The sequence below is a fragment of the Rhizophagus irregularis genome, chromosome 7 (genome assembly GCF_026210795.1).
Source record: "Rhizophagus irregularis chromosome 7, complete sequence".
Classification (NCBI taxonomy): domain Eukaryota; kingdom Fungi; phylum Glomeromycota; class Glomeromycetes; order Glomerales; family Glomeraceae; genus Rhizophagus; species Rhizophagus irregularis.
The window spans coordinates 374543-396461 of record NC_089435.1 but is presented as its reverse complement, the minus strand read 5'-3'; the positions used below and the strand labels follow the sequence as shown (position 1 = coordinate 396461).

Sequence of the window (21919 nt, the reverse complement as noted above, 5' to 3'; positions counted from 1 at the left end):
AACCGATTTTTTATAAATAATTTCACTGGATATAACGAACTTTTATAATAAAACACTATATAACGCATCCGAACCAAACTTAACCAGCCCCTATATATCAGCTATATAATAACTTTATACTTTCTATAACGAACGGTCATGTGACTATATAGTAGTCCAGGCCAATTTTATAGTGCTGGCCAGAATTACTAGTAATTTTTTCGAAAATTTATGTTAAAAAGAAATTATAATTTTGGCCAGCATTACAAATTTGGCCTAAATTGCCTATAAAGAAAACTAGTTCGGTATATTATATAACGAATTCACTATATACCGAACTAAACCTCCTGGAACGGAGGGTTCGTTATATCCAGAGTTGACTGTATATCAGACAAATAAACCAACAATAATCATGAATAAGCCTATTTACAATCAAAAGATTGGGTACATTATCTCCAGATTTTGATATATTGCCATCTGAAGAAAGTTCTGAATTAATTATGTCCAAAAAATCACAACAATCATATTGAACTTCATAATACCATTAATTCTTGGCTTATAGCTCATAAAATTTTGTCTCTTATTATTATGTACAGTACGTTTAAGTAGTGTATTTTCCACATTATTTTCTTAGTAAACTGCGTTTTATTAGTGTTTTATTACTTTTAATGTTTCAACAAAAATCCTCTTATATTTCTTGCTAATGATAAATTTCGTTCCTTTATCACAAGCAGTTATAATACAACTAAATTAAGGTTGTTGTTACTTGCTCGTAGAACGAAAAGAGTAAATAGTACGTAGGGTATTCGTACGATTTTTTTGATTAAGAAATATCTTAATTGAGTTTATATTTCTTATTTTTCTTCACATTTCATTTTAAGTTTGTATGATTAGACGTTAGAAAGTGATAATACGCGTAATAACATTTTTATACCGCCGTTAAGTACAAAAGATACAAACAAAAAATTATTACAACCTTTTCTTTATATTATAAATAGATGCAACTTGCAAAATAGGGTAAATTAAATCATTATTTGTCATGGATAATAAAACTTTAGCAAAAAAAATATTTAAAATTTTTTATATTAACGGAAAAGAGTAAATTATCAAGATCTGCAATGATGTCATTATTTTTCATGTAACACAAAACTATCAAGCATATCTGCATGATACTTTGGATATCTTAGTTTCTGGTAGTGAACTTGGTCTCCAAGAATTAACCACTTATTTACAATCCTTTTTGATTGAAACTAAGGCAAATTGGATGGAATTTAATTTTGATTTGATATATAAGACAAGTTTTGAGAATGATTCTTTCTTGGAACTTTAAGAATTTTGTAATAATTTAATAACCAAAGAGCCAAACAAGATATATAAATCTCTAAATTTTTCCTCAATTTCAGAAAAACTTTTGGTTTCACTTATTCAAAGTGATAATCTTCAAATGAATGAAATTCAAGTATGGAAAAATGTGCTTAGATGGAAACTTGCTCAAAATCCAAAACCTTCCGATCCTACTAATTTTTCAAAAGAAGATTTTAATGCTTTGAAAAATAGTTTATAACATTGCGTTCCACATATTAGATTCTATAATTTAACTTCTGAAGAATTTGCAGATAAAGTATTGCCTTATAAAAAAATTATATTAAAGGAATTATATGAAGATTTATTAAAATATTTCTTGAAACCCAGTATCCAATCAAGTAAAACATCAAAACCTCATATTACTACTGAAGAAATTAATATTGATTCCATTGATTCCAAAATTATTACAATTCGACATGCTGAATTAATCTCAAAATGGATCGATAGAACTGAAATTACAGATGAGATAAAAAATACATACAAATTCAAATTGTTACTTTGTGGATCTCGTGATGGATTTACATATAAAAAATTTCATGAAATTTGTGATAATCAATCTCGTACTGTAACAATTATTAAGGTGAAAGTCAGTAAGGAAATTTTTGGTGGATATAATCCAATTGAATGGAAGTCTGATGATTCTTATGGCACTACTAAGGACAGTTTTATATTCTCGTTTAAGAGATATAATGATATTAAAAGTTATATTTTAAGTCGTATAAAAAATGAAAAAGTCGCTATACTTAACTCCTTTGATCGTGGACCATTATTTGGTATCAGTGACTTGGTTTTAGATGGAGATTTTGGTAAATGTATGTGGTAATTTTGCTTACGAAAAACAAATCAGTGAAACTACTGATTTATTTTCTGATTTATTTTCTGTGGAAGAATATGAAGTATTTCAAATTACAAGATAAATCTCATTTACAATTGTCGATTTTCGTTATTTATTTTAAACATAAGTAAACGATATCACATGGAACTTAGTTTATATAATGTGGACTATTATATACGATTTAAATAATAAGTGATCAACATATTAGTACAGATTAACCATAAATGGGTTGTATTAATATCCTTATTAGGTTAGTACCAATTTATCTTGGCGTTACGAATAGTTTTATGTTCGAGTTACGTACTACCATTTTCAAAACAAGAAAATGTTTCTTAGTATCCGGTTTACTATTTTGGCTAGTTTTAAAACTTTGTATCGTTCTTGATAGAAATTTTTTTACTTGCAGCAATGATTTTGAATACAATATTGTGTTACAGTCGATTTATATTATATTAAATTTAGCGTTGTCGTTCAAACTAAATTGTACAAAAGTGAAAATAAATGTAGGTTATTTAATATAGTTAAATTATTATATGAAATTATTAAGTTACTCCTTCATTAAGATACATTTTACAAATATAAGATATATTAATGATCTAAATATTTGTTTAAAACAAATACTGTACATGATTATTTTCTGTAACGTAACTCGGAAGGTTATTTCCGATTTTGTGTCCCATTATTGTCATCGTCAGTTTACATCATAATTGATTTCGTCTTACATCAAATTTATTTGTCCATTATTATATTTAATCGACAAAGAATTTCTTTGTTATTAAAATTATATAGTTACAATTTCTCATTCTCATCATGTTAGTGATACATGAATAATTTATCTACTTATTTAAATAAAGTTAAGAACGTAAAACAAAAAAAATAAATAAAATAAATTAATTATTCATAAAAACATTCTTTGTTTGGCTTCTTTATAAGTAAAAAAATAGAACATTCTATAATTTGTATTTCATTATATCGTGTTTGCTTATTTTGGCTAGTGATTTAGTTACTACTGAACGTTGTCTTTTGAATTTTTAAATTCTAATCCATTGATATTTATAATCTAACAAAGAGAGTTAATTTAATAATGTAACACTACCGACAAAATTAATTTATTTAATATTTTTAAGTTTTTTGAAAGAAGTTTTAAGTTATTTTTAGTGAAACCCTGATATTTTATATCTTAATTAATAATTTGTACTATTTTTGGCATGTAAGAATATTGCCCATTTTTTATATAAAAATGGCTGGAAATACCTTCCAAGTATCATCATAAAATTTACTTCAAGACAAATTCTAAAGTACATAACACCAATGGCCGAAAAATTAAACAAGAAGGCATCTATCAGAACTACCGGAAAATTGGATAGGAAGGTAGTCAGCAAAACTGCTAGTAAATTGGACAAGAAGGCAGCTAGCAAAACTACTCAAAAGAAGGCAGTTATTACTACCAATAATCTAGACAAAGCTCAAATTAAGAAGGTATATTTTTTAACTTTTTGAATAAATATTTTGTTATTTCAAATTATTAACTTCATAATTAACCATTATGATAGATTTTTGACGTTTTTGACTATAATGGTAACGGTATCTTGTCTCTCGCTGAAATTGATAAAGCCGTTATTGAACTCTATCCTCACCTCGCAAAAGATAAGCCTGCCATCATGCGAGCTTATAAAGCTGCCGATACTTCCAAAGTTTGTCTTCAAATTAGCTTTTATTATTCTTATTTTACTTATTGAATCCTAATACTTATAAAAATTTCTTTAGGATGGTTTCATTGATTTCAAAGAATTTGGTCGTCTCATCGATCTTCTTCATTACTACAATGAGCTATTCAAAATATTTAAGAAACTTGATATAGATAATGACAGGCGTATCGATTTTGGAGAATTCAAAAAAGGTCATAAATTAATTGGAATAAATGTGGTATCAAATAAAGAACTTAAATCCAAGTTTAATGAAATTGATACGAACCTTGGAGGTTACATTCTCTTTGATGAGGTAACATAAAATCATTATTTTTGTATAATAAGAGTTTTTCATAAAAAATTTTTTTAATATAAAATCCTAATTTCGAATGTTTTTACTTTTCAGTTCTGCATTTATGCTGCAAAGATGAAATTGATATCCGATATACCTCAAGATACTCAAGATACTCAAAATAGTCAAGAAGAAATACCACAGGACGTTCAGAATAAACAAGAAGTTCAGGAAACTCAAACAAAATTATAAAATAATTTTTATTAGAAATTTTGCATATCAATTATTCATGCCATAAATATTAAATTTTTACATTTTTCAATATCATCTTTTAATTTAAATAAAAAGGAATTCTTAAAAAGTTTTGCTTTAATAATCTTTCAAGTTTAAATAATTAGCAAATTTTATAAATGAAATAATAACCTTGACTATGTTTTACCTGAAAAAGCCTTGAGTTTAATTTGAATTACCTGTACTGATTTTCTAATTTTCTGTAGTTAGAGATCAATACGCGTTGGAAGATAATCAAAGCTGACAGTTGTTGTAACATTCAGGTTTAAGAATATACCTGTTTAGTTGCATGTCGAGCAACTTATTATGCAGTGATAAACCAAATTTCTCTTTAATTTTAAACAATTTGACTTACTAGTATTAGATTCATTTTTATTTATTTTTTATTTTTACTTTAGAAAGGTAGATACATTTGTGAGATATGAAGATACATTGAAATTTTACAAAAAAGTCATATGTACTATTGATCTAAAACTAAATGTACAAAATCCAACCGGCAGACCCACCCTTCGTTAACTATTATAAAATACAAAATATTGAAGCGGTTACACCAGATCGGTTACTATACTGTAAACATTAAAAAACGTCACGTGCTGCACCACCGACTAGTACCTATCATAATGACGTAATATTATTAGCACTACGCAGAACTTCGTGGTATTATCAGTTAATAATTATTATGACTATGAAACCATATTACTATTATCATGTATTCAAATTCCAATATACTTTTTTATTTTTAAAAAATATTTTGATTTGTGCGCTTTGTAAAAACTTCTTTTAATTCATTTTAAATCTCTTTACCTTTTCTTTTTCTCTTATTTGAACGTCTATTTCAAATCAAGAAACTTTTCTTGGGCACTTTAAAGATTTATCTTCAAAGTTTCAAGCTTTATTATATCATTCGTTTGAATAATTCAGTTTTAACATTTTTATTTGTAACATGTTCATCAATCATCATTTAAATATTAACGTACGAAGATTACGAATAATTTACTCTTACTGTATTTAACGTTAAGTATACTTTTCATAATATTCATGTGATTTAAACCCCATAATCCCTAAAATATAATTTCTAACTAAATAAATCGTCTTTATTAAAGGGAAGAAAATTGTTAAATCATGATTCTTAAGAATTTTTTTATCGGCCTTGTTATAGCAACAACGATGATTCTTATAATTTATGCATATGGAACGTTTCTTATGAATTTTTTCTTGTAAGATAATAGATAGATGGCGGTGGATTCAACCTCCTTCTTTTACGACATTTAGGGTTTTAACCCTTGTGAATTTTTTCTAAGTGTAGAAAATAAAAAATCTTAATAAAATCCATTCTAATTTTTTTGTGACGCCAACACGCCATGAATATAGGAATATAGCCAAACCTCTTCATACTGCAGGCAACTGTAGCAATTTTTTCGCAAAAATTTTCGGTACATCTGGTTTAACTTTTTTTATCCTGTGTACAGTATGCTGTATGTTTATACGTATTGAAAAATAAAAAATACAAAATTACATTGGAAACAATGTATGACAGATCAAAATAACAATATTAAGTAGCACCATCCCTATAAAAAATTTTTATCCGAATATTTCCATTATTTCTCCGTGTCTTCCGTAAAAATTCCGTGAAAATGATACATTCACGGATATCCGTGTTAGCGAGATGAAAATTTCCATGATTTAAGGCTATAAATTCCATGAAAATGATACATTCACGGAAAAAACATGGAAAGATAAAACAAGGATCAGATTTTTTACAGGGCATTAAATTATTGCTCACAGTTTCATGACATTAAAATTCAGTTTCAATAATTAATATTTCTAGAACCAACAGTGTCATCTCGACATCAAAGTGCAACATTAATCTATAGCCAGAACACAAAATAGTGATGGCAATGCAAATATTACACAAATGATATATTTTTATTAAGGCCTTTCAGGCTTTCGTCACATAAAATCATTATTATTGAAAAATATATGTAATTATATACGAATTGTTTAATAGATCTCATCATTCTTTGACTTCAAATTTCTCATGATAAAACAAATGAACAACAAGGATGATTTAAATTGACAAGAAACAAAAGGAAATTATACAATACGATTACAGCTAGATAGTTATTTAAGCACAATATAATGAATTTTTACACAAAATTTAGACAAAGTTAGATAAAAAAAATACAAATATCAGACATTTCGTTTTTATAGGGATTAACTAAATACTGCATAGTTTCACCAAGTAACTATATATTAACCTATTCATTCACAATAAATATAGTTTATCAATCTTAATTAAAAAGGAAATAGAAATAAGTAATAATCCAAGCTGTTTTAAAAGATGGCATCGATGATACAACTTCAATAAATGAATTTTATAATTATATTTTAAGAATCCATATTCTATGAAATATAATTATAATATTTTTTTAAAGCAATAAATAATACTGGTAAGTTCTTAATCTTAAAGTGTGGATATGAATATTAAGCATAACAAATTTCAATTAAAAAATAAAAATTATAATAAAGATTTTTTTGATAATTATTATATCTGCATTTAAAATATTTATTTTAGTAAAAATTGCAATATAACAACTGACAAATAGCCTAACAAATAAAGAATAAACAACAGAATTATTAAATATTAACTTCACATTCAAGACAACCAGTATTTAAGATTTCAGTAAATTTACGACTTGTATAATATGCTTGTGTATGTGATTGTATAATAGAAGCATTTGCTTGTTCTTGTACTAAAGTTTTGTTTGCTTTTATAAATTCAAACATATCATCTTTTAATTTATTATCTATATTAGATACTACAAATTTATAATTTCCATCCCTGTTTATTCTATAATATTCATTAATACATCTAATCCACTCAGATATAATATCTTCGAGCATTGTTATGGTCGGTCTATTGGAAGGATCTGAATCCCAACATTTTTTCATTAAATCTATATAACATTTTGGAGTATTTTCAACAATTTCAGGGCGTTTCCCTTCACAGACACTCAAAATAAGGTGATGATCATGTGCTACACGATTAAATGGAGGAATACCTGATGTAAATTCCCACATTATCATTGAAAAACTATAAATATCACTTGCTGGTGTATAGGGTTTTTGTCTTAATGTTTCAGGTGCCATATAAGGTAAAACTCCATAAATTTCTTTAATTTTATTGTCAGAATCTTGTAAATCATTTATAGGTTTACATAATCCTAAATCAATAATAAATAACTCATTGTAATTATCTGATATTAAAATATTACCATCATGAAAATCACCATGAGTTAAATTTGATTCATGAATTACTTTGAGCCCTAATACAATTTTTTTCAATAATTGTAACTTTTCTTGCCATTTAAATTTAATTATATCAGACAAACATTTTCTTAAACTTCCTTTTTTTGCATAACTCATTACTATTATATAATTTAAATTATTTGGATCTTGGGTACATCCAAAAAATTGAATAAATTTTGAAAATGATTTTTTCTGACAATTATAATGATATTTCCACTGTATAAATAATAAAACAAAATTAATTTTTGTAAAAGAAAAAAAAATTGCTAATAAATATAAATAATATATATACCTCATCCAGAAATTTACTATTTAAACTTGATGAATTATTAAGTGTTTTAAGAATAACCTCATAACCTAATTGTCTATTCCATTGTTGTTTGTCAAAATTCCAACTAAAAATAGGACCATCTAACCAGATAGCTTTATGAATTTCACTAAATCCTCCTTTATCATAATAATTGATATTTGACAATTTATTATAAGGTATCCATTCTAAAATTTCATAACTATTTTTGGCATTTAGTTGTGCTTCTTGAATAAATTTATCAATAAATTCATTTTTACTGGTCCACTTTGAAAAATCTTGTTGAAATTGTTTGACATTACATTGTTGACACCACTGGTAATTAGTATATAGCTGTTTGCATATATTGCATAATTCAACTTCATTTTTAAAATCTATTTTGTTACTTTCTGTTGCTTTTTGACGCCAATAAAAGGCTTTTTCTAAATTCTTTTCTGTTCCTACTCCATTTTCATAACAAAAGGCTAAATTATACATTGAATTAGTGAAACCATTTTCTGCTGCTTTTTGATACCAATAAAAGGCTTTTTCTAAATTCTTTTCTGTTCCTTCTCCATTTTCATAACAAAAGGCTAAATTATGCATTGAATTAGTGAAACCATTTTCTGCTGCTTTTTGATACCAATAAAAGGCTTTTTCTAAATTCTTTTCTGTTCCTTCTCCATTATAATAAGAATTGGCTAAATTATGTATTGCTTCAACATCATTTTCTGCTGCTTTTTGATACCAATAAAAGGCTTTTTCTAAATTCTTTTCTGTTCCTTCTCCATTTTCATAACAAAAGGCTAAATTATACATTGAATTAGTGAAACCATTTTCTGCTGCTTTTTGATACCAATAAAAGGCTTTTTCTAAATTCTTTTCTGTTCCTCCTCCATTGTAATAACGTAAGGCTAAATTATACATAGAATCAGTGAAACCATTTTCTGCTGATTTAAGATACCAATAAAAAGCTTTTTCTAAATTTTTTTCTATTCCTTCTCCATTGTAATAACATATGGCTAAATTATTCATTGCTTTTTTTTCACCATTTTCTGCTGCTTTTTGATACCAATAAAAGGCTTTTTCTAAATTCTTTTCTGTTCCTTCTCCATTGTAATAACGTAAGGCTAAATTATGCATTGCCTCTTTAACACCATTTTCTACTGCTTTTTGATACCAATAAAAGGCTTTTTCTAAATTCTTTTCTGTTCCTTCTCCATTTTCATAACAAAAGGCTAAAATATACATTGAATTAGTGAAACCATTTTCTGCTGCTTTTTGATACCAATAAAAGGCTTTTTCTAAATTCTTTTCTGTTCCTTCTCCATTTTCATAACAAATGGCTAAATTATACATTGAATTAGTGAAACAACTTTCTGCTGCTTTTTGATACCAATAAAAGGCTTTTTCTAAATTCTTTTCTGTTCCTTCTCCATTGTAATAATGTAAGGCTAAATTATACATTGAATTAGTAAAACCATTTTCTGCTGCTTTTTGATACCAATAAAAGGCTTTTTCTAAATTCTTTTCTATTCCTTCTCCATTGTTATAACATAAGGCTAAATTATGCATTGAATTAGTGAAACCATTTTCTGCTGCTTTTTGATACCAATAAAAGGCTTTTTCTAAATTCTTTTCTGTTCCTTCTCCATTGTAATAACGTAAGGCTAAATTATGCATTGAATCAGTAAAACCATTTTTTGCTGCTTTTTGATACCAAATAAAGGCTTTTTCTAAATTCTTTTCTATTACTTCTCCATTGTAATAATGTAAGGCTAAATTATGCATTGAATTAGTGAAACCATTTTCTGCTGCTTTTTGATACCAATAAAAGGCTTTTTCTAAATTCTTTTCTGTTCCTTCTTCATTTTCATAACAAAAGGCTAAATTATGCATTGAATCAGTAAAACCATTTTCTGCTGCTTTTTGATACCAATAAAAGGCTTTTTCTAAATTCTTTTCTGTTCCTTTTTTATTTTCATAACAAAAGGCTAAATTATGCATTGAATTAGTCAAACCATTTTCTGCTGATTTTTGATACCAATAAAAGGCTTTTTCTAAATTCTTTTCTGTTCCTTCTTCATTTTCATAACAAAAGGCTAAATTATACATTGAATTAGTCAAACCATTTTCTGCTGCTTTTTGATACCAATAAAAGGCTTTTTCTAAATTCTTTTCTGTTCCTTCTCCATTTTCATAACAAAAGGCTAAATTATGCATCGAATTAGTGAAACCATTTTCTGCTGATTTTTGATACCAATAAAAGGCTTTTTCTAAATTCTTTTCTGTTCCTTCTCCATTGTAATAACATACGGCTAAATTATGCATTGAATTAGTGAAACCATTTTCTGCTGCTTTTTGATACCAATAAAAGGCTTTTTCTAAATTCTTTTCTGTTCCTTCTCCATTGTAATAACGTAAGGCTAAATTATGCATTGAATTAGTGAAACCATTTTCTGCTGCTTTTTGATACCAAATAAAGGCTTTTTCTAAATTCTCTTCTGTTCTTTCTCCATTGTAATAACGTAATGCTAAATTATGCATTGAAATAGTGAAACCATTTTCTGCTGCTTTTTGATACCAATAAAAGGCTTTTTCTAAATTCTTTTCTGTTCCTTCTCCATTGTAATAACAATTGGCTAAATTATGCATTGAATTAGTGAAACCATTTTCTGCTGATTTTTGATACCAATAAAAGGCTTTTTCTAAATTCTTTTCTGTTCCTTCTCCATTGTAATAACATAAGGCTAAATTATGCATTGAATTAGTGAAACCATTTTCTGCTGCTTTTTGATACCAATAAAAGGCTTTTTCTAAATTCTTTTCTGTTCCTTCTCCATTGTAATAACGTAAGGCTAAATTATGCATTGAATTAGTGAAACCATTTTCTGCTGCTTTTTGATACCAAATAAAGGCTTTTTCTAAATTCTCTTCTGTTCTTTCTCCATTGTAATAATGTAGGGCTAAATTATGCATTGAAATAGTAAAACCATTTTCTGCTGCTTTTTGATACCAATAAAAGGCTTTTTCTAAATTCTTTTCTGTTCCTTCTTCATTTTCATAACGTAATGCTAAATTATGCATTGAAATAGTGAAACCATTTTCTGCTGCTTTTTGATACCAATAAAAGGCTTTTTCTAAATTCTTTTCTGTTCCTTCTCCATTGTAATAACAATTGGCTAAATTATGCATTACCTCTTCATCACCATTTTCTGCTGCTTTTTGATACCAATAAAAGGCTTTTTCTAAATTCTTTTCTGTTTCTTCTCCATTTTCATAACAAAAGGCTAAATTATGCATTGAAATAGTGAAACCATTTTCTGCTGCTTTTTGATACCAATAAAAGGCCTTTTTTAAATTCTTTTCTGTTCCTTCTCCATTGTAATAATGTAAGGCTAAATTATGCATTGAATTAGTGAAACCATTTTCTGCTGCTTTTTGATACCAATAAAAGGCTTTTTCTAAATTCTTTTCTGTTCCTTCTTTATTTTCATAACAAAAGGCTAAATTATGCATTGAATTAGTGAAACCATTTTCTGCTGCTTTTTGATACCAATAAAAGGCTTTTTCTAAATTCTTTTCTGTTCCTTCTCCATTGTAATAACGTAAGGCTAAATTATGCATTGAATAAATGAAACCATTTTCTGCTGCTTTTTGATACCAATAAAAGGCTTTTTCCAAATTCTTTTCTGTTCCTTCTCCATTGTAATAACAAAAAGCTAAATTATGCATTACCTCTTCATCACCATTTTCTGCTGCTTTTTGATACCAATAAAAGGCTTTTTCTAAATTCTTTTCTGTTCCTTCCCCATTGTAATACCTTTTAGCTAAATTAAATATTGCTACTTTATTACCATTTTCTGCTGATTTTTCTAAAGAATTAATACATTCTTTACACCATAATTCTTCAGTAAAGGGTTTATTGCAATATAAACAATTTTTGGTGTTTACTATATCAGCAACTGAGATATTAGATTTACTAAATTTGGTTTCCATTTGTTTTTATTTTAGAAATTTATTTTACTAAAAAAATTATTAAGACGAAAATTTTTTCAATATTTCATGAATTAGGTTACTTAAAAGGAATACTTTAACTAAAAGTAGAAGTTACAATAAAAAATATATTTTCGGGCCATAATTTTTCCGATGCACTGATCTGCGTTAAGAAATTCCTTTAAAAATACATTGTGTATTGTGTAATGATAAAATTTGCCGTTCACGTGATTTAATTAAAAGGAAGTAATTACATGTTCTTACAAAAAAGAATGGATAAAATACATTAAATTACTATTTAACATATTTATAAAAAAAAATTATTGTTAGTTTATAATTCTTTTTTGTTACAGTCTTAAAAATATCATTCGTTTATAACGAATATATACTAAATTCCAATCTTATACTATTTTTCGTTATTTTCTCAACAACTGGTGACCAAGGTTAAATTAAGTTTTTATTCTATAATATCAGATATATAATAAAATTTGAATTAATAATCATTAAAAATAGACTTATAATGACTATTTCTATTTGTGTTTAAACATGGGTTTCCAAAAAAAGAAAATTTTCTATGCTGATCATTTAATGTTTGGCAGAATTAAATTTAGCGGGAAAAACAGAAAACAAAAATCTGCTAAATAAGTCAAAATTGACATTAAAAACCAACTTTGACGCTTTAAGCTGATCCGTAAATAACGGATGATCTGGATAACCATCCGAATGACGGATCGCAACATTATATTAAGAAAATGAAAACTTCAATATTTATCTTTTTGTGTCTTGACATACCTCGCATTTCACATTTAGTTTCTCTGAAGTATGACAATAACACCATCTGATTGCATAACTCTTTATTACCAAGTGAAAAGTAAATATAAAGCTGTACTATATAATATTAGATAGTTATTATTGAGTGAGAGAAGAGAGATATCGGTTGAATACTGAATAAATACTTTAAGAACAATTGTATTTTATTATATTGATTTTAAAAATATAGTTGCTTCAATTGAAGTATTTGAACAATTACTATAATTTAGAAACAGAAACGTTGACGAAAGTTTATGGCATATCAAGGAGATACTTTATATTTCACAAGATAGAAAATATGACGGTATCAAGAAATCTCGTTATGTGAACAATAATTTTACCAAACTACCGCGAAGAAAATTTATGTGATTAATAAACATGCTTTTTAACATATTTAGTGTTTGCAGACTTATTTAGTAATAACTATGTACCAGTTATTTAATAAAGATGTTGTTATCAGTTATGGAATTATTTATATAATGTACCTCTAAATTACTGTTTCAAATGAATATAAAATATAAATCATCTTCACCTTTAACGTTAATATCTTCATTATGTGAAATAATTGTGTATGCATCGCAAGATCATTGAATAGAACGAAGTATTTTGTTGTACTCAATAAAATAATTAATATAAATCCGAAAAATTATTTCTCTTGACATAGTTTTTGTGCTTAATTGTGGATATATCATATTCTTTATCTTGACAAGCTAACGAAGTTCTCTCACTTAAGGTTTTCGATTTATAAAAATTAATTTACAATTTTTTAATAATTTAATTCAGAAAAATATAGATGATTTAAGAAAAAAAGTAAAGGACTAAAGGAATACTAGTTTAGATAGTTTAGATAGGATTTAATTAGTTGTTTGTTAGTATTTAGATTTATATTGGAAAATTTTAAAACAGTCATATCGGCATAAATTTAGCCGATGTAAATTACCTGCGGCAATAAATGATTTGAAGATCCGCGGGTAGATATTTTGGTGGTGTTTAGTAAACTTTTTTAAAAAAAAGGTTTAATTATCACATATTAATTCTTTGTTATTATGCATTTATACTTTGTATTGTATACATGATGATCAACAATGAAAATCTGCATGAACCTATTGGGCTGAACGATAATTTCTTATATTGCTTAAGTGTTTAACTCCAAGAATTGGATCTGCATAATTAATTTAACTTTATAAGTAAGAAATGTCAATCTTTATTTAAAATATGGTCATTTGATCAATCAACAAGTATCAGATGACATTACAAAAATGTCGTACCACTTTGATCTACAGTAGCATTATTTAAAGAATTGTTAACGTTAGACTCCAACATAATTTTTTTTTTAAAAAAAAAAATTTAAACAAGAAAACCAACAATGTCGTCCAATAAAATGATAGATATCAATATTTCTATAGATGATGAAAATTATTTAAAGAATCTTATAATAAAATTTCGTAATAACATTATTAAATCATATGACTTTGAGAATTTTGAAAAGATTTCGACTAATTGGATGAAAACTTCCTTTGAAAGTAATGATAAAGATCCTGAAAGAATTCTCAAAATAATGGAAAACCATAAAGGAAATAAATCTTGGTTTACAAGTTTAATAGGATATTTTTATCAATTTGGTATTGGTTGTAATCTTAATAGGGAAAAGGCGTTGGATTGTTATTTAATTGCCATCAATAATAATATTAATTATGATTCTTTAGATATAATAGATAACAATCAATTACATTTGATTATAAAAAATAATGGTGTATTCAATTTGTTAAGAAATAGTAACACGATTATTGGAAAATATTTATTATCATTATTTTATTATAAAGATTTTATTAATAGTATTTTATCTGTTACTGATCTTGAACAAAATAAATTACTGTTTCTTCTAAAATTAGACGGAAAAAGTAAATTAGAAGTACATTTTAATTTAATAATTTGTAGAAAAGATGTAAATGTTGATTATAAAAAAGTTTTTGAATTACTTTTAAGTTTGACTGAAAAAAAAAATTTAGATGCACAATATAATTTGGCAATTTGTTATATGGATGGAATAGGAACACAAAAAGACGAAAAAAAAGCATTTGACTTGTTTTTAGAATCTAGTATTAAACCAAATATATCTTCTGCTTTTAAAAATAGGTTGAGGAGTAAATTTGAAATGGACTTAGAATCTGCGATATCAAATGATTCAATAGCACAAAGTAAGGTAGGATGTCATTTTCAATCTGGAAAAGTAGTGAAAAGAAATAAAATAAGGTCATTTAAATGGTATTTAAAATCAGCTAAAAATGGATATGTAAAGAGTCAAATTAATGTGGGATCTTGTTATGAATGTGGTAAAGGAACGGACAAGAATGAAATAGAAGCGTTTAAATGGTATTTAAAATCAGCTAAAAATGGAAATGCAATGAGTCAAAATAATGTGGGATATTGCTATGACCATGGGATAGGAACAGATAAGGATGAAACAAAAGCATTTGAATGGTATACAAAATCAGCTATTATAGGATGTAATGATGGACAATATAATTTAGGATATTGCTATGAAAATGGCAAAGGAACTGACAAGAATGAAATAAAAGCATTTGAATGGTACACAAAAGCAGCTGAAAATACTAGTAATGCTGTAGCACAAAATAATTTAGGAGATTGTTACAAATATGGTAAAGGAACAGATAAGGATGAGAAAAAAGCATTTGAGTGGTATTTAAAATCGGCTAAAAATGGGTATAAAATGGGACAAAATAATGTGGGATATTGTTATGAACATGGTTGTGGAACGGGAAAAAACCAGAGTAATGCAACTCAATGGTTCAAAAAAGCAGCCAAAAGTGTTGTAGCACAAAATAATTTGCGAACATGCAAATATGGTGTTGAAATCGCTATAAAGGATTTATTGTAGCTTTAATTAATGGAATCAAAGTAAATAATGTTATTCAAAAATTTATAGTTGATTATATATAAAGCCACATATCTTCATAATTTATGATGGTGATTCATTTGGCCGAAATTTAAAGACTTAGCCAAACCAAACTGGTGTTTTAAATAATTATTTGTTATTCAATATATTTTGCATAATTTCTTTACAACCTCTTTGTATAATAGCCAAGCAATGATTTATTTGGCCTAATAAGCAATATTACCCATCATAACTTAAATAACCTTTTGGAAAGAAACAAACTGTAGTTTAGGAATTTGAGTAAAGAAAAATGTTATGTTTATATATTAGTATTTATCTAGTATTTTGCTGAAGAATTTACGTAGAAAGAATTTAGTTTGTATTTAAGAAAGAAATGAACTTTTAGTTAACATTAATTATTTCATTAAATTATTTCATTAAATTATCTGGAAATAACTTTTTTTTTAGCAAAAAATACACATCTGATTAAAATATAAATAAATAAATTTAAATTTTTGATGGGTCGCAGCTATAAGTATAAAAATAAAATATCTTTATTATGTAAAACTGCTAAATATTAACTGTTAATAATTAATCACTTATAAATTCGAAAAATTTAATTTTCAAATCATTATAATTTTGGATTACTATATTATATAACTTAAACTCCTTTACTTCATCTTTCAGATAAAATAATTCTTTATGACCATAAGCATCAGTGAAAAAATGATTTTTAAAAGCAAAGTATTTAACTCTTTTCATTTTCATAATATATTCTTTTATATTGTATAACATATTGTCTTGCCCAACTTTTTCTCGTTTTCTATCCATTTTATTACTAAGTAATAACTTCTCGATAAAAGTATTGTGAGAATTTATCAAAAATATTTCAAAATCTGTAGTATTCATAACAAGAGTCAAATCTAAATATTCTAATTTAAAAGGAAGTATTTGACCTAAATTTTGCAGTATAATTGATCCAAGTTCAGTATCTAAACCTGATCCAAAATCGTAATTTGTATCAATAGTAAGATAATTAAGGTTTTGTTTAATGTTTTCAATTAAGTTGAATGTTAAATAGATGTTCTGATTACTAAATTCAGTTAGTTTAAAGAATTTAATTTTCGTACAATATCTTGTAATTAATTTAAGTATTTTTGATTTTGACTCAAGGAATTGTGAATCTGATACACCATAATAAAATGTATTAGGTTCAAATGATAATCCAAAATTTTCCAAATAATCTCCAGATTTTTGTAATAATAAATCTATTGACTCGAATATTTCATCTATAATTAAAGATTTTAATTTAAATGGTTTAATTGAATTAATTATTTGTTGAATAAAATTAGAACCTAAAGAATAACAATTTATAATATGAATAGATTCTAAAACATTTAATTCTTCAAATACTTCATTTAAATTATTTATATCTTTAAAATCAATATCGCAAAATATAATTGTGTTTAAAGTATTTGAACAATTAGAATTCAATAATATTGGAGGAATTTCATCAATAAAGCAAATTTTTTTAAGATTTTTTTGTGATTTAATTAATTGTGATAAATATTCAATAGCTGTACTATCTTTATACTTAACAAAATTTGAAATATGAAGTGATGAAATTGAATTGCAATTAGAACTTAAAAATTTTAATAAAGGAGCATTAATATCAAGATAAAGAATTTTGATATTATAAATGAAATTTGAACTTTGTAAAACTGATTCAGAATTAATATCAAAATATTTATGATGATATGTAATATCAAAAGCATATAAATTTGCTTTATTTTCAATGAATATTTTAATTAATAATTTATGAAAAAATTTTATGAAATCTAAATTTTGTGTATTCTTAAGAAATAATAATAAACATTGTTCATTTTTTTTAACAGCTGCAACCCAGTTTTCAATACAATCACCAATCAAATGAGCATCTAAATGTTGAATAAAACTAGGATAATTAAATAATGTATTTGAAGGAGTTAAATGATTTATACCAAATTCATTTAATTTTATTTTATCATTATCATTTAAATTAATCAAATAATTTTCAATAAAACGAATTTCATGATATTCAATGTTATAATAATTTTTATGAGATATAATTGAAAATGGATTTTCCCATAATAATGGAATTGCCAAATGACACCATAATCTATTGACTAAGATACAAGAATGTAATGTTGAAAAATCATTCCGAAAATATTGCATAATATCGCTTAATAATTCGGGTAATTCTCCTGAAAATATTTTTGAACACGCCATATTTAAGTGAAAAAAAGAAAGGGAAGGAGAGGTTTTTGTTTGAAGTTTGGTTTGTGGTAAATTAAATTCATTTTCGGAGTTACGACTCCGATATTGTTGCACAATTAATTTATGCATGTCGATCACTTCGTTCACTTGAGATAGAAATTGAGTCTATTTGATCCCGAATATGGAAACGCTGTGTAATTAAGAGGTACAGCTTCAACATAATCAACGCCACTTCGTAAGAAATAATGTATTTCAGGTACATAAATATAGGTCATATAGAATCTGCACACAACACATGTTACACATGTTTCCGGAAATCGATATATCGTATATGATTCTATTGAAAATTTTGGAAGTACGGTGATAGTGACGATATCGTGTTTGTAGTTTGCGTTTGCTTCGGTTTTCGCAAGACTTAAACACTTGATTTCCTAGAAAATCGTGATTACTGAAATGATTCTTATGGAATACAAAAGAATTTCGCTTTAGTTATAAGGACAAAGAAATTATTCTCAAACATTCAACAGAAATGTCGACAATCTTTGGACACACTCTTTTCATATAAATTATCACCTCTTATCCGGTCTGTACATAATATTATTTACAAATATCTGCGTTAGTTTCTTGCAACAGCAAGTTTTTCATTAAGTAGACAATCCTTTTTTTGGTAATATTAGTTTTCTCTCACATATGCGAATAAAGAAGATTTTCTGAAGGAATACTAGATGTTTTCTGGGATAAAAACAAATAGGTGCTCTATGATCGTTCAGCAGAGTAAAGTGTTGTAAGTGCGTGAAAACTTTGCAATTGCCAAGGTCTACAAACTTTATATCTTATGAAAATACCAAAAGGGATATGATTTTCACTATATTACTAATCGCAATGATTAACTTGGAAAGGGGGAAGTTTTGAAAATCAGAATATAAATAAGTAGCTTTTATTAATCGTGGCAGAATCATGGATCTTATTTGAGTGAATACTGGGAATGACGTCAACTTCCAACTTCCTTATATAATAACGAGGCAAGAGACTTAGCCTTATGGAAAACTGAGATGCCCAACGAAGCAGAGGACGTTATTACAAATCTCGTTCTTGTTGAGAGTGATAACCTGACAAAATTCACAGCAGGTGAATTAAATGGATTCCGGGAAGGAGATTTGGGTCGATCTCTCGAAAATCATACATCATTTTGAAGCAAGAATTAACAGGAGTATTTGCGTGTCTAGAATCACAGGATCGAGGTAGAAGTTCATTCTTAGAGTCTAGGGTCTAGAAATGTCTAGAAATGCATTTTTTTTCGTACATGATATAAACTTATATTATAACATTTTTAAAGAACACGTTTCAGTTATCTATGCGAAGTTTGTATTGTTTTTATCCTTATCAAAGGATTTATTAGCGTAATCTTTTAACTTTACTTGGTATACATCAACAGCATAGCGGGCTTTCTCATTTATCACATTAATTTGCCGATCATTTTCCGATTTTATCACATGATATAAAATGCCGTTACAAGACATTGCATAAATTTCTACATATTAATATGACCTCAAATATTGCAAATAAATTTATTGCACTTTAAATTTTAATCATACAAAGTTTTATTCAAATTGAATTATTATTGACCGATTTTTGCAAGTAGTAACTTTTAATTTAATGCATTTTACGTAATTTTTTAATATAAATGACTGGCAGATTTAAAAACTCACATAATAATCGTACTTTAAATCTTGCAAACTAATAAATATTAATAAAATATATTTGCAAAAAAAATTTTATTAGAATCTGAAATAAATTCAAGAATTTTAATATGTACCTTCCATATAAATTAAAAATCCATTATAATTCCTGTTGCAAAATCATAAATAACTCAACATATATGCATGCCAGAAAAATGAATTTATATTTATTTGAAAGGAGAGAATGAGATCTATCTAAAAAGTTAAAAATCGCATTGATTGAATCATTGGTTCCTTAATAAATACGCTCAACACATTTACTATCAATTTGACATAAACTCTTGCATTTGAACGTAAATATCTCCTTATCTAATGATTCAATTTGCATGATTTTTGATTCCAAAATTAGAGCCCATTTACCCCTTTCAAAGGAATATAAAATTATTCATTTAGCATATGTGTATGTTGATAAATTAACGATAATGTCATTACAATCAAAACCTGACACAAAATTTAAATTATATTTCTTACCAATAGTTGTAGCCATAAAACTCCTTTCACTTTATTTAAAGGATGTTGTTTAAGCTTTTAATAGAATATACTGATGAAATTCATAAGTCAACTCCTAAAAAAGATGAAGAAATAATTAGTTTATTAATAAAGGAAAAAAAATTTCTAAAAATCCTATCTGATCCTTTAAATGGTAAGGAGTTCTATCAATAAAGAATTTTTTTGACACTAAACTTATTTAAAACTTTATAACTTACACTTAAGAAGAACCTGGAGTGTCAAAATATATCTTTATTTGATTCCAACTATTTTTTGTCAAAAATTCTTTGTAAAGCCAAATAATATAAACGTACTATACATATTTTCATTTTATAAGAAGGTTTCAAGTGTTTATAACTTCTGGATTCCACCTCCAATAGCCAGATTCCTTTGTAATATATTTAAACAAGACCTGAAGAATCAATTTTTTTTATCGTCCTTTGCTATTAAATTTTTTGTGGCACAATTAAAATAAATTAGTACAGCTATCACATGTGCGATACATATGATATCCAGCCAATAAAATACATATCTATATATAAACAATTATGTCAGTATTACGTCATTTAAAAATTACTAGAAAATGTGAATTTTAGTATTTATTATGGCGCCATAACAGATAATTTATTAAATAAAAAACTAAAAATAATACATATGCCGATCATCATGTGATTATTCAAAAATCGGAAAGCCTGCTATGTTTACATCAACAGATTAAAAGAATTCATCATAAGATACCGAGTATTTTTAATAAAGAACTTAATCAATATTATTTCCCATCATTTCGATAGAATTTATTTTTTTATAAATAAAAATTTTAAATCATGAAATATTTGTATTATTTGAAATTACAGTCGACCCCCTATATAGTCACCCCCCGTATAATCACAACATATAAAATTCCCTTTATAAGCACTCCATATTTTGGCCCAATGTACTAATAAATATATTAGAAAAACCTCCTCTATAGTCACAACATATGACTTTTTTTATAATCACACCCTTTTTTTTCGGTCCCGAGGGGTGTGACTATAAAGGGGGCTGACTGTATTTACTTTATTATAATTGTTAAATTTAATATGGAGCGAAAGTAGAATAATAGAACTCATCACTAATATTCATAATATAAAAGGGGTAATATTTAATTTTAAATTCAATTTTCTCACTATATAAATACTGCACTTATTGCACTATATTTATACGATAGATTCTATATTATTTTGAAATAGTTGCTAAAGGATTTTGTGATTTATATCGTAAATTTATATGAATAAGATTATAAGATGGAAAATATATAATATATTTTTTTATAGAATCACATATCGAAAAATTTGAAAAAACACATTTTATGACAAATCGAAAAAAAAAGAAGAGGTTGAGACAAACCGATTTTTTTGATTCAACTTTAATTAGCAAGTGATATTTAAATAATCAAATATGCAATTTAAACCGAATTGATGTTTTGCAATTTAATCTAATTGTAGTCTTAGGTTTAGTGAAAAGCCTCATCCAAAAACATTTATACAAGTATAATAGTAAATTATTAACCTCTTACATTTATAGTAGTATTCCAATAAATACGTAAAAATATCGGTCATTAAAATTCCCCATATAATAATATGAAAAAATAAGAAAACATTTCGTATAAATATTTGAATATTTTTTGTTACTGTATTAATATTATAATT

At 26.1% G+C, this 21919-nt stretch overlaps 6 protein-coding genes across 6 annotated transcripts; 3 read left to right on the top strand and 3 right to left on the bottom strand.

Annotated features, from left to right (window-relative positions):
• Positions 1-1423: 1423 nt before the first annotated feature.
• OCT59_026928 (uncharacterized protein) lies at positions 1424-2167 on the top strand (the record flags this gene model as incomplete). The annotated part of the gene is made up of 2 exons (XM_066136591.1): positions 1424-1535; positions 1596-2167. The coding sequence occupies 2 exons, from the start codon at positions 1424-1426 to the stop codon at positions 2165-2167; spliced, it is 684 nt and encodes a 227-aa protein (XP_065993064.1).
• A 1281-nt stretch (positions 2168-3448) lies between these two features.
• Positions 3449-4535, top strand: OCT59_026927 (uncharacterized protein). Its single transcript, XM_025332070.2, has 4 exons — positions 3449-3658; positions 3733-3873; positions 3947-4180; positions 4274-4535. Exons 1-4 carry the CDS (start codon positions 3491-3493, stop codon positions 4409-4411), a joined length of 681 nt encoding a protein of 226 aa, XP_025177632.2. The 5' UTR covers positions 3449-3490; the 3' UTR covers positions 4412-4535.
• A 2552-nt stretch (positions 4536-7087) lies between these two features.
• OCT59_026926 (uncharacterized protein) lies at positions 7088-7354 on the bottom strand (the record flags this gene model as incomplete). The annotated part of the gene is made up of 1 exon (XM_025317766.2): positions 7088-7354. The coding sequence occupies one exon, from the start codon at positions 7352-7354 to the stop codon at positions 7088-7090; it is 267 nt and encodes an 88-aa protein (XP_025177633.2).
• A 604-nt stretch (positions 7355-7958) lies between these two features.
• On the bottom strand, positions 7959-12044 carry OCT59_026925 (uncharacterized protein; the record flags this gene model as incomplete). The annotated part of the gene is made up of 2 exons (XM_066136590.1): positions 7959-7975; positions 8369-12044. 2 exons carry the CDS (start codon positions 12042-12044, stop codon positions 7959-7961), a joined length of 3693 nt encoding a protein of 1230 aa, XP_065993063.1.
• Positions 12045-14187: 2143 nt separating this feature from the next.
• On the top strand, positions 14188-16291 carry OCT59_026924 (uncharacterized protein). Its single transcript, XM_025332071.2, has one exon. It carries the CDS (start codon positions 14218-14220, stop codon positions 15748-15750), a length of 1533 nt encoding a protein of 510 aa, XP_025177636.2. The 5' UTR covers positions 14188-14217; the 3' UTR covers positions 15751-16291.
• Positions 16292-16338: 47 nt separating this feature from the next.
• OCT59_026923 (uncharacterized protein) lies at positions 16339-18015 on the bottom strand (the record flags this gene model as incomplete). Its single annotated transcript, XM_025326128.1, has 1 exon — positions 16339-18015. One exon carries the CDS (start codon positions 18013-18015, stop codon positions 16339-16341), a length of 1677 nt encoding a protein of 558 aa, XP_025177637.1.
• Positions 18016-21919: the final 3904 nt, after the last annotated feature.

What these genes read in the sequence shown, in the direction of transcription:
- OCT59_026927 (XM_025332070.2), top strand. Translation starts at nt 3,491, where the DNA reads ATGGCCGAAAAATTAAACAAGAAGGCATCTATCAGAACTACCGGAAAA. An exon ending in ACAAAGCTCAAATTAAGAAG is followed by an intron (nt 3,659 to 3,732) that starts GTATATTTTTTA and finishes CCATTATGATAG; the next exon opens with ATTTTTGACGTTTTTGACTA. An exon ending in GTTACATTCTCTTTGATGAG is followed by an intron (nt 4,181 to 4,273) that starts GTAACATAAAAT and finishes TTTACTTTTCAG; the next exon opens with TTCTGCATTTATGCTGCAAA.
- OCT59_026924 (XM_025332071.2), top strand. Translation starts at nt 14,218, where the DNA reads ATGTCGTCCAATAAAATGATAGATATCAATATTTCTATAGATGATGAA.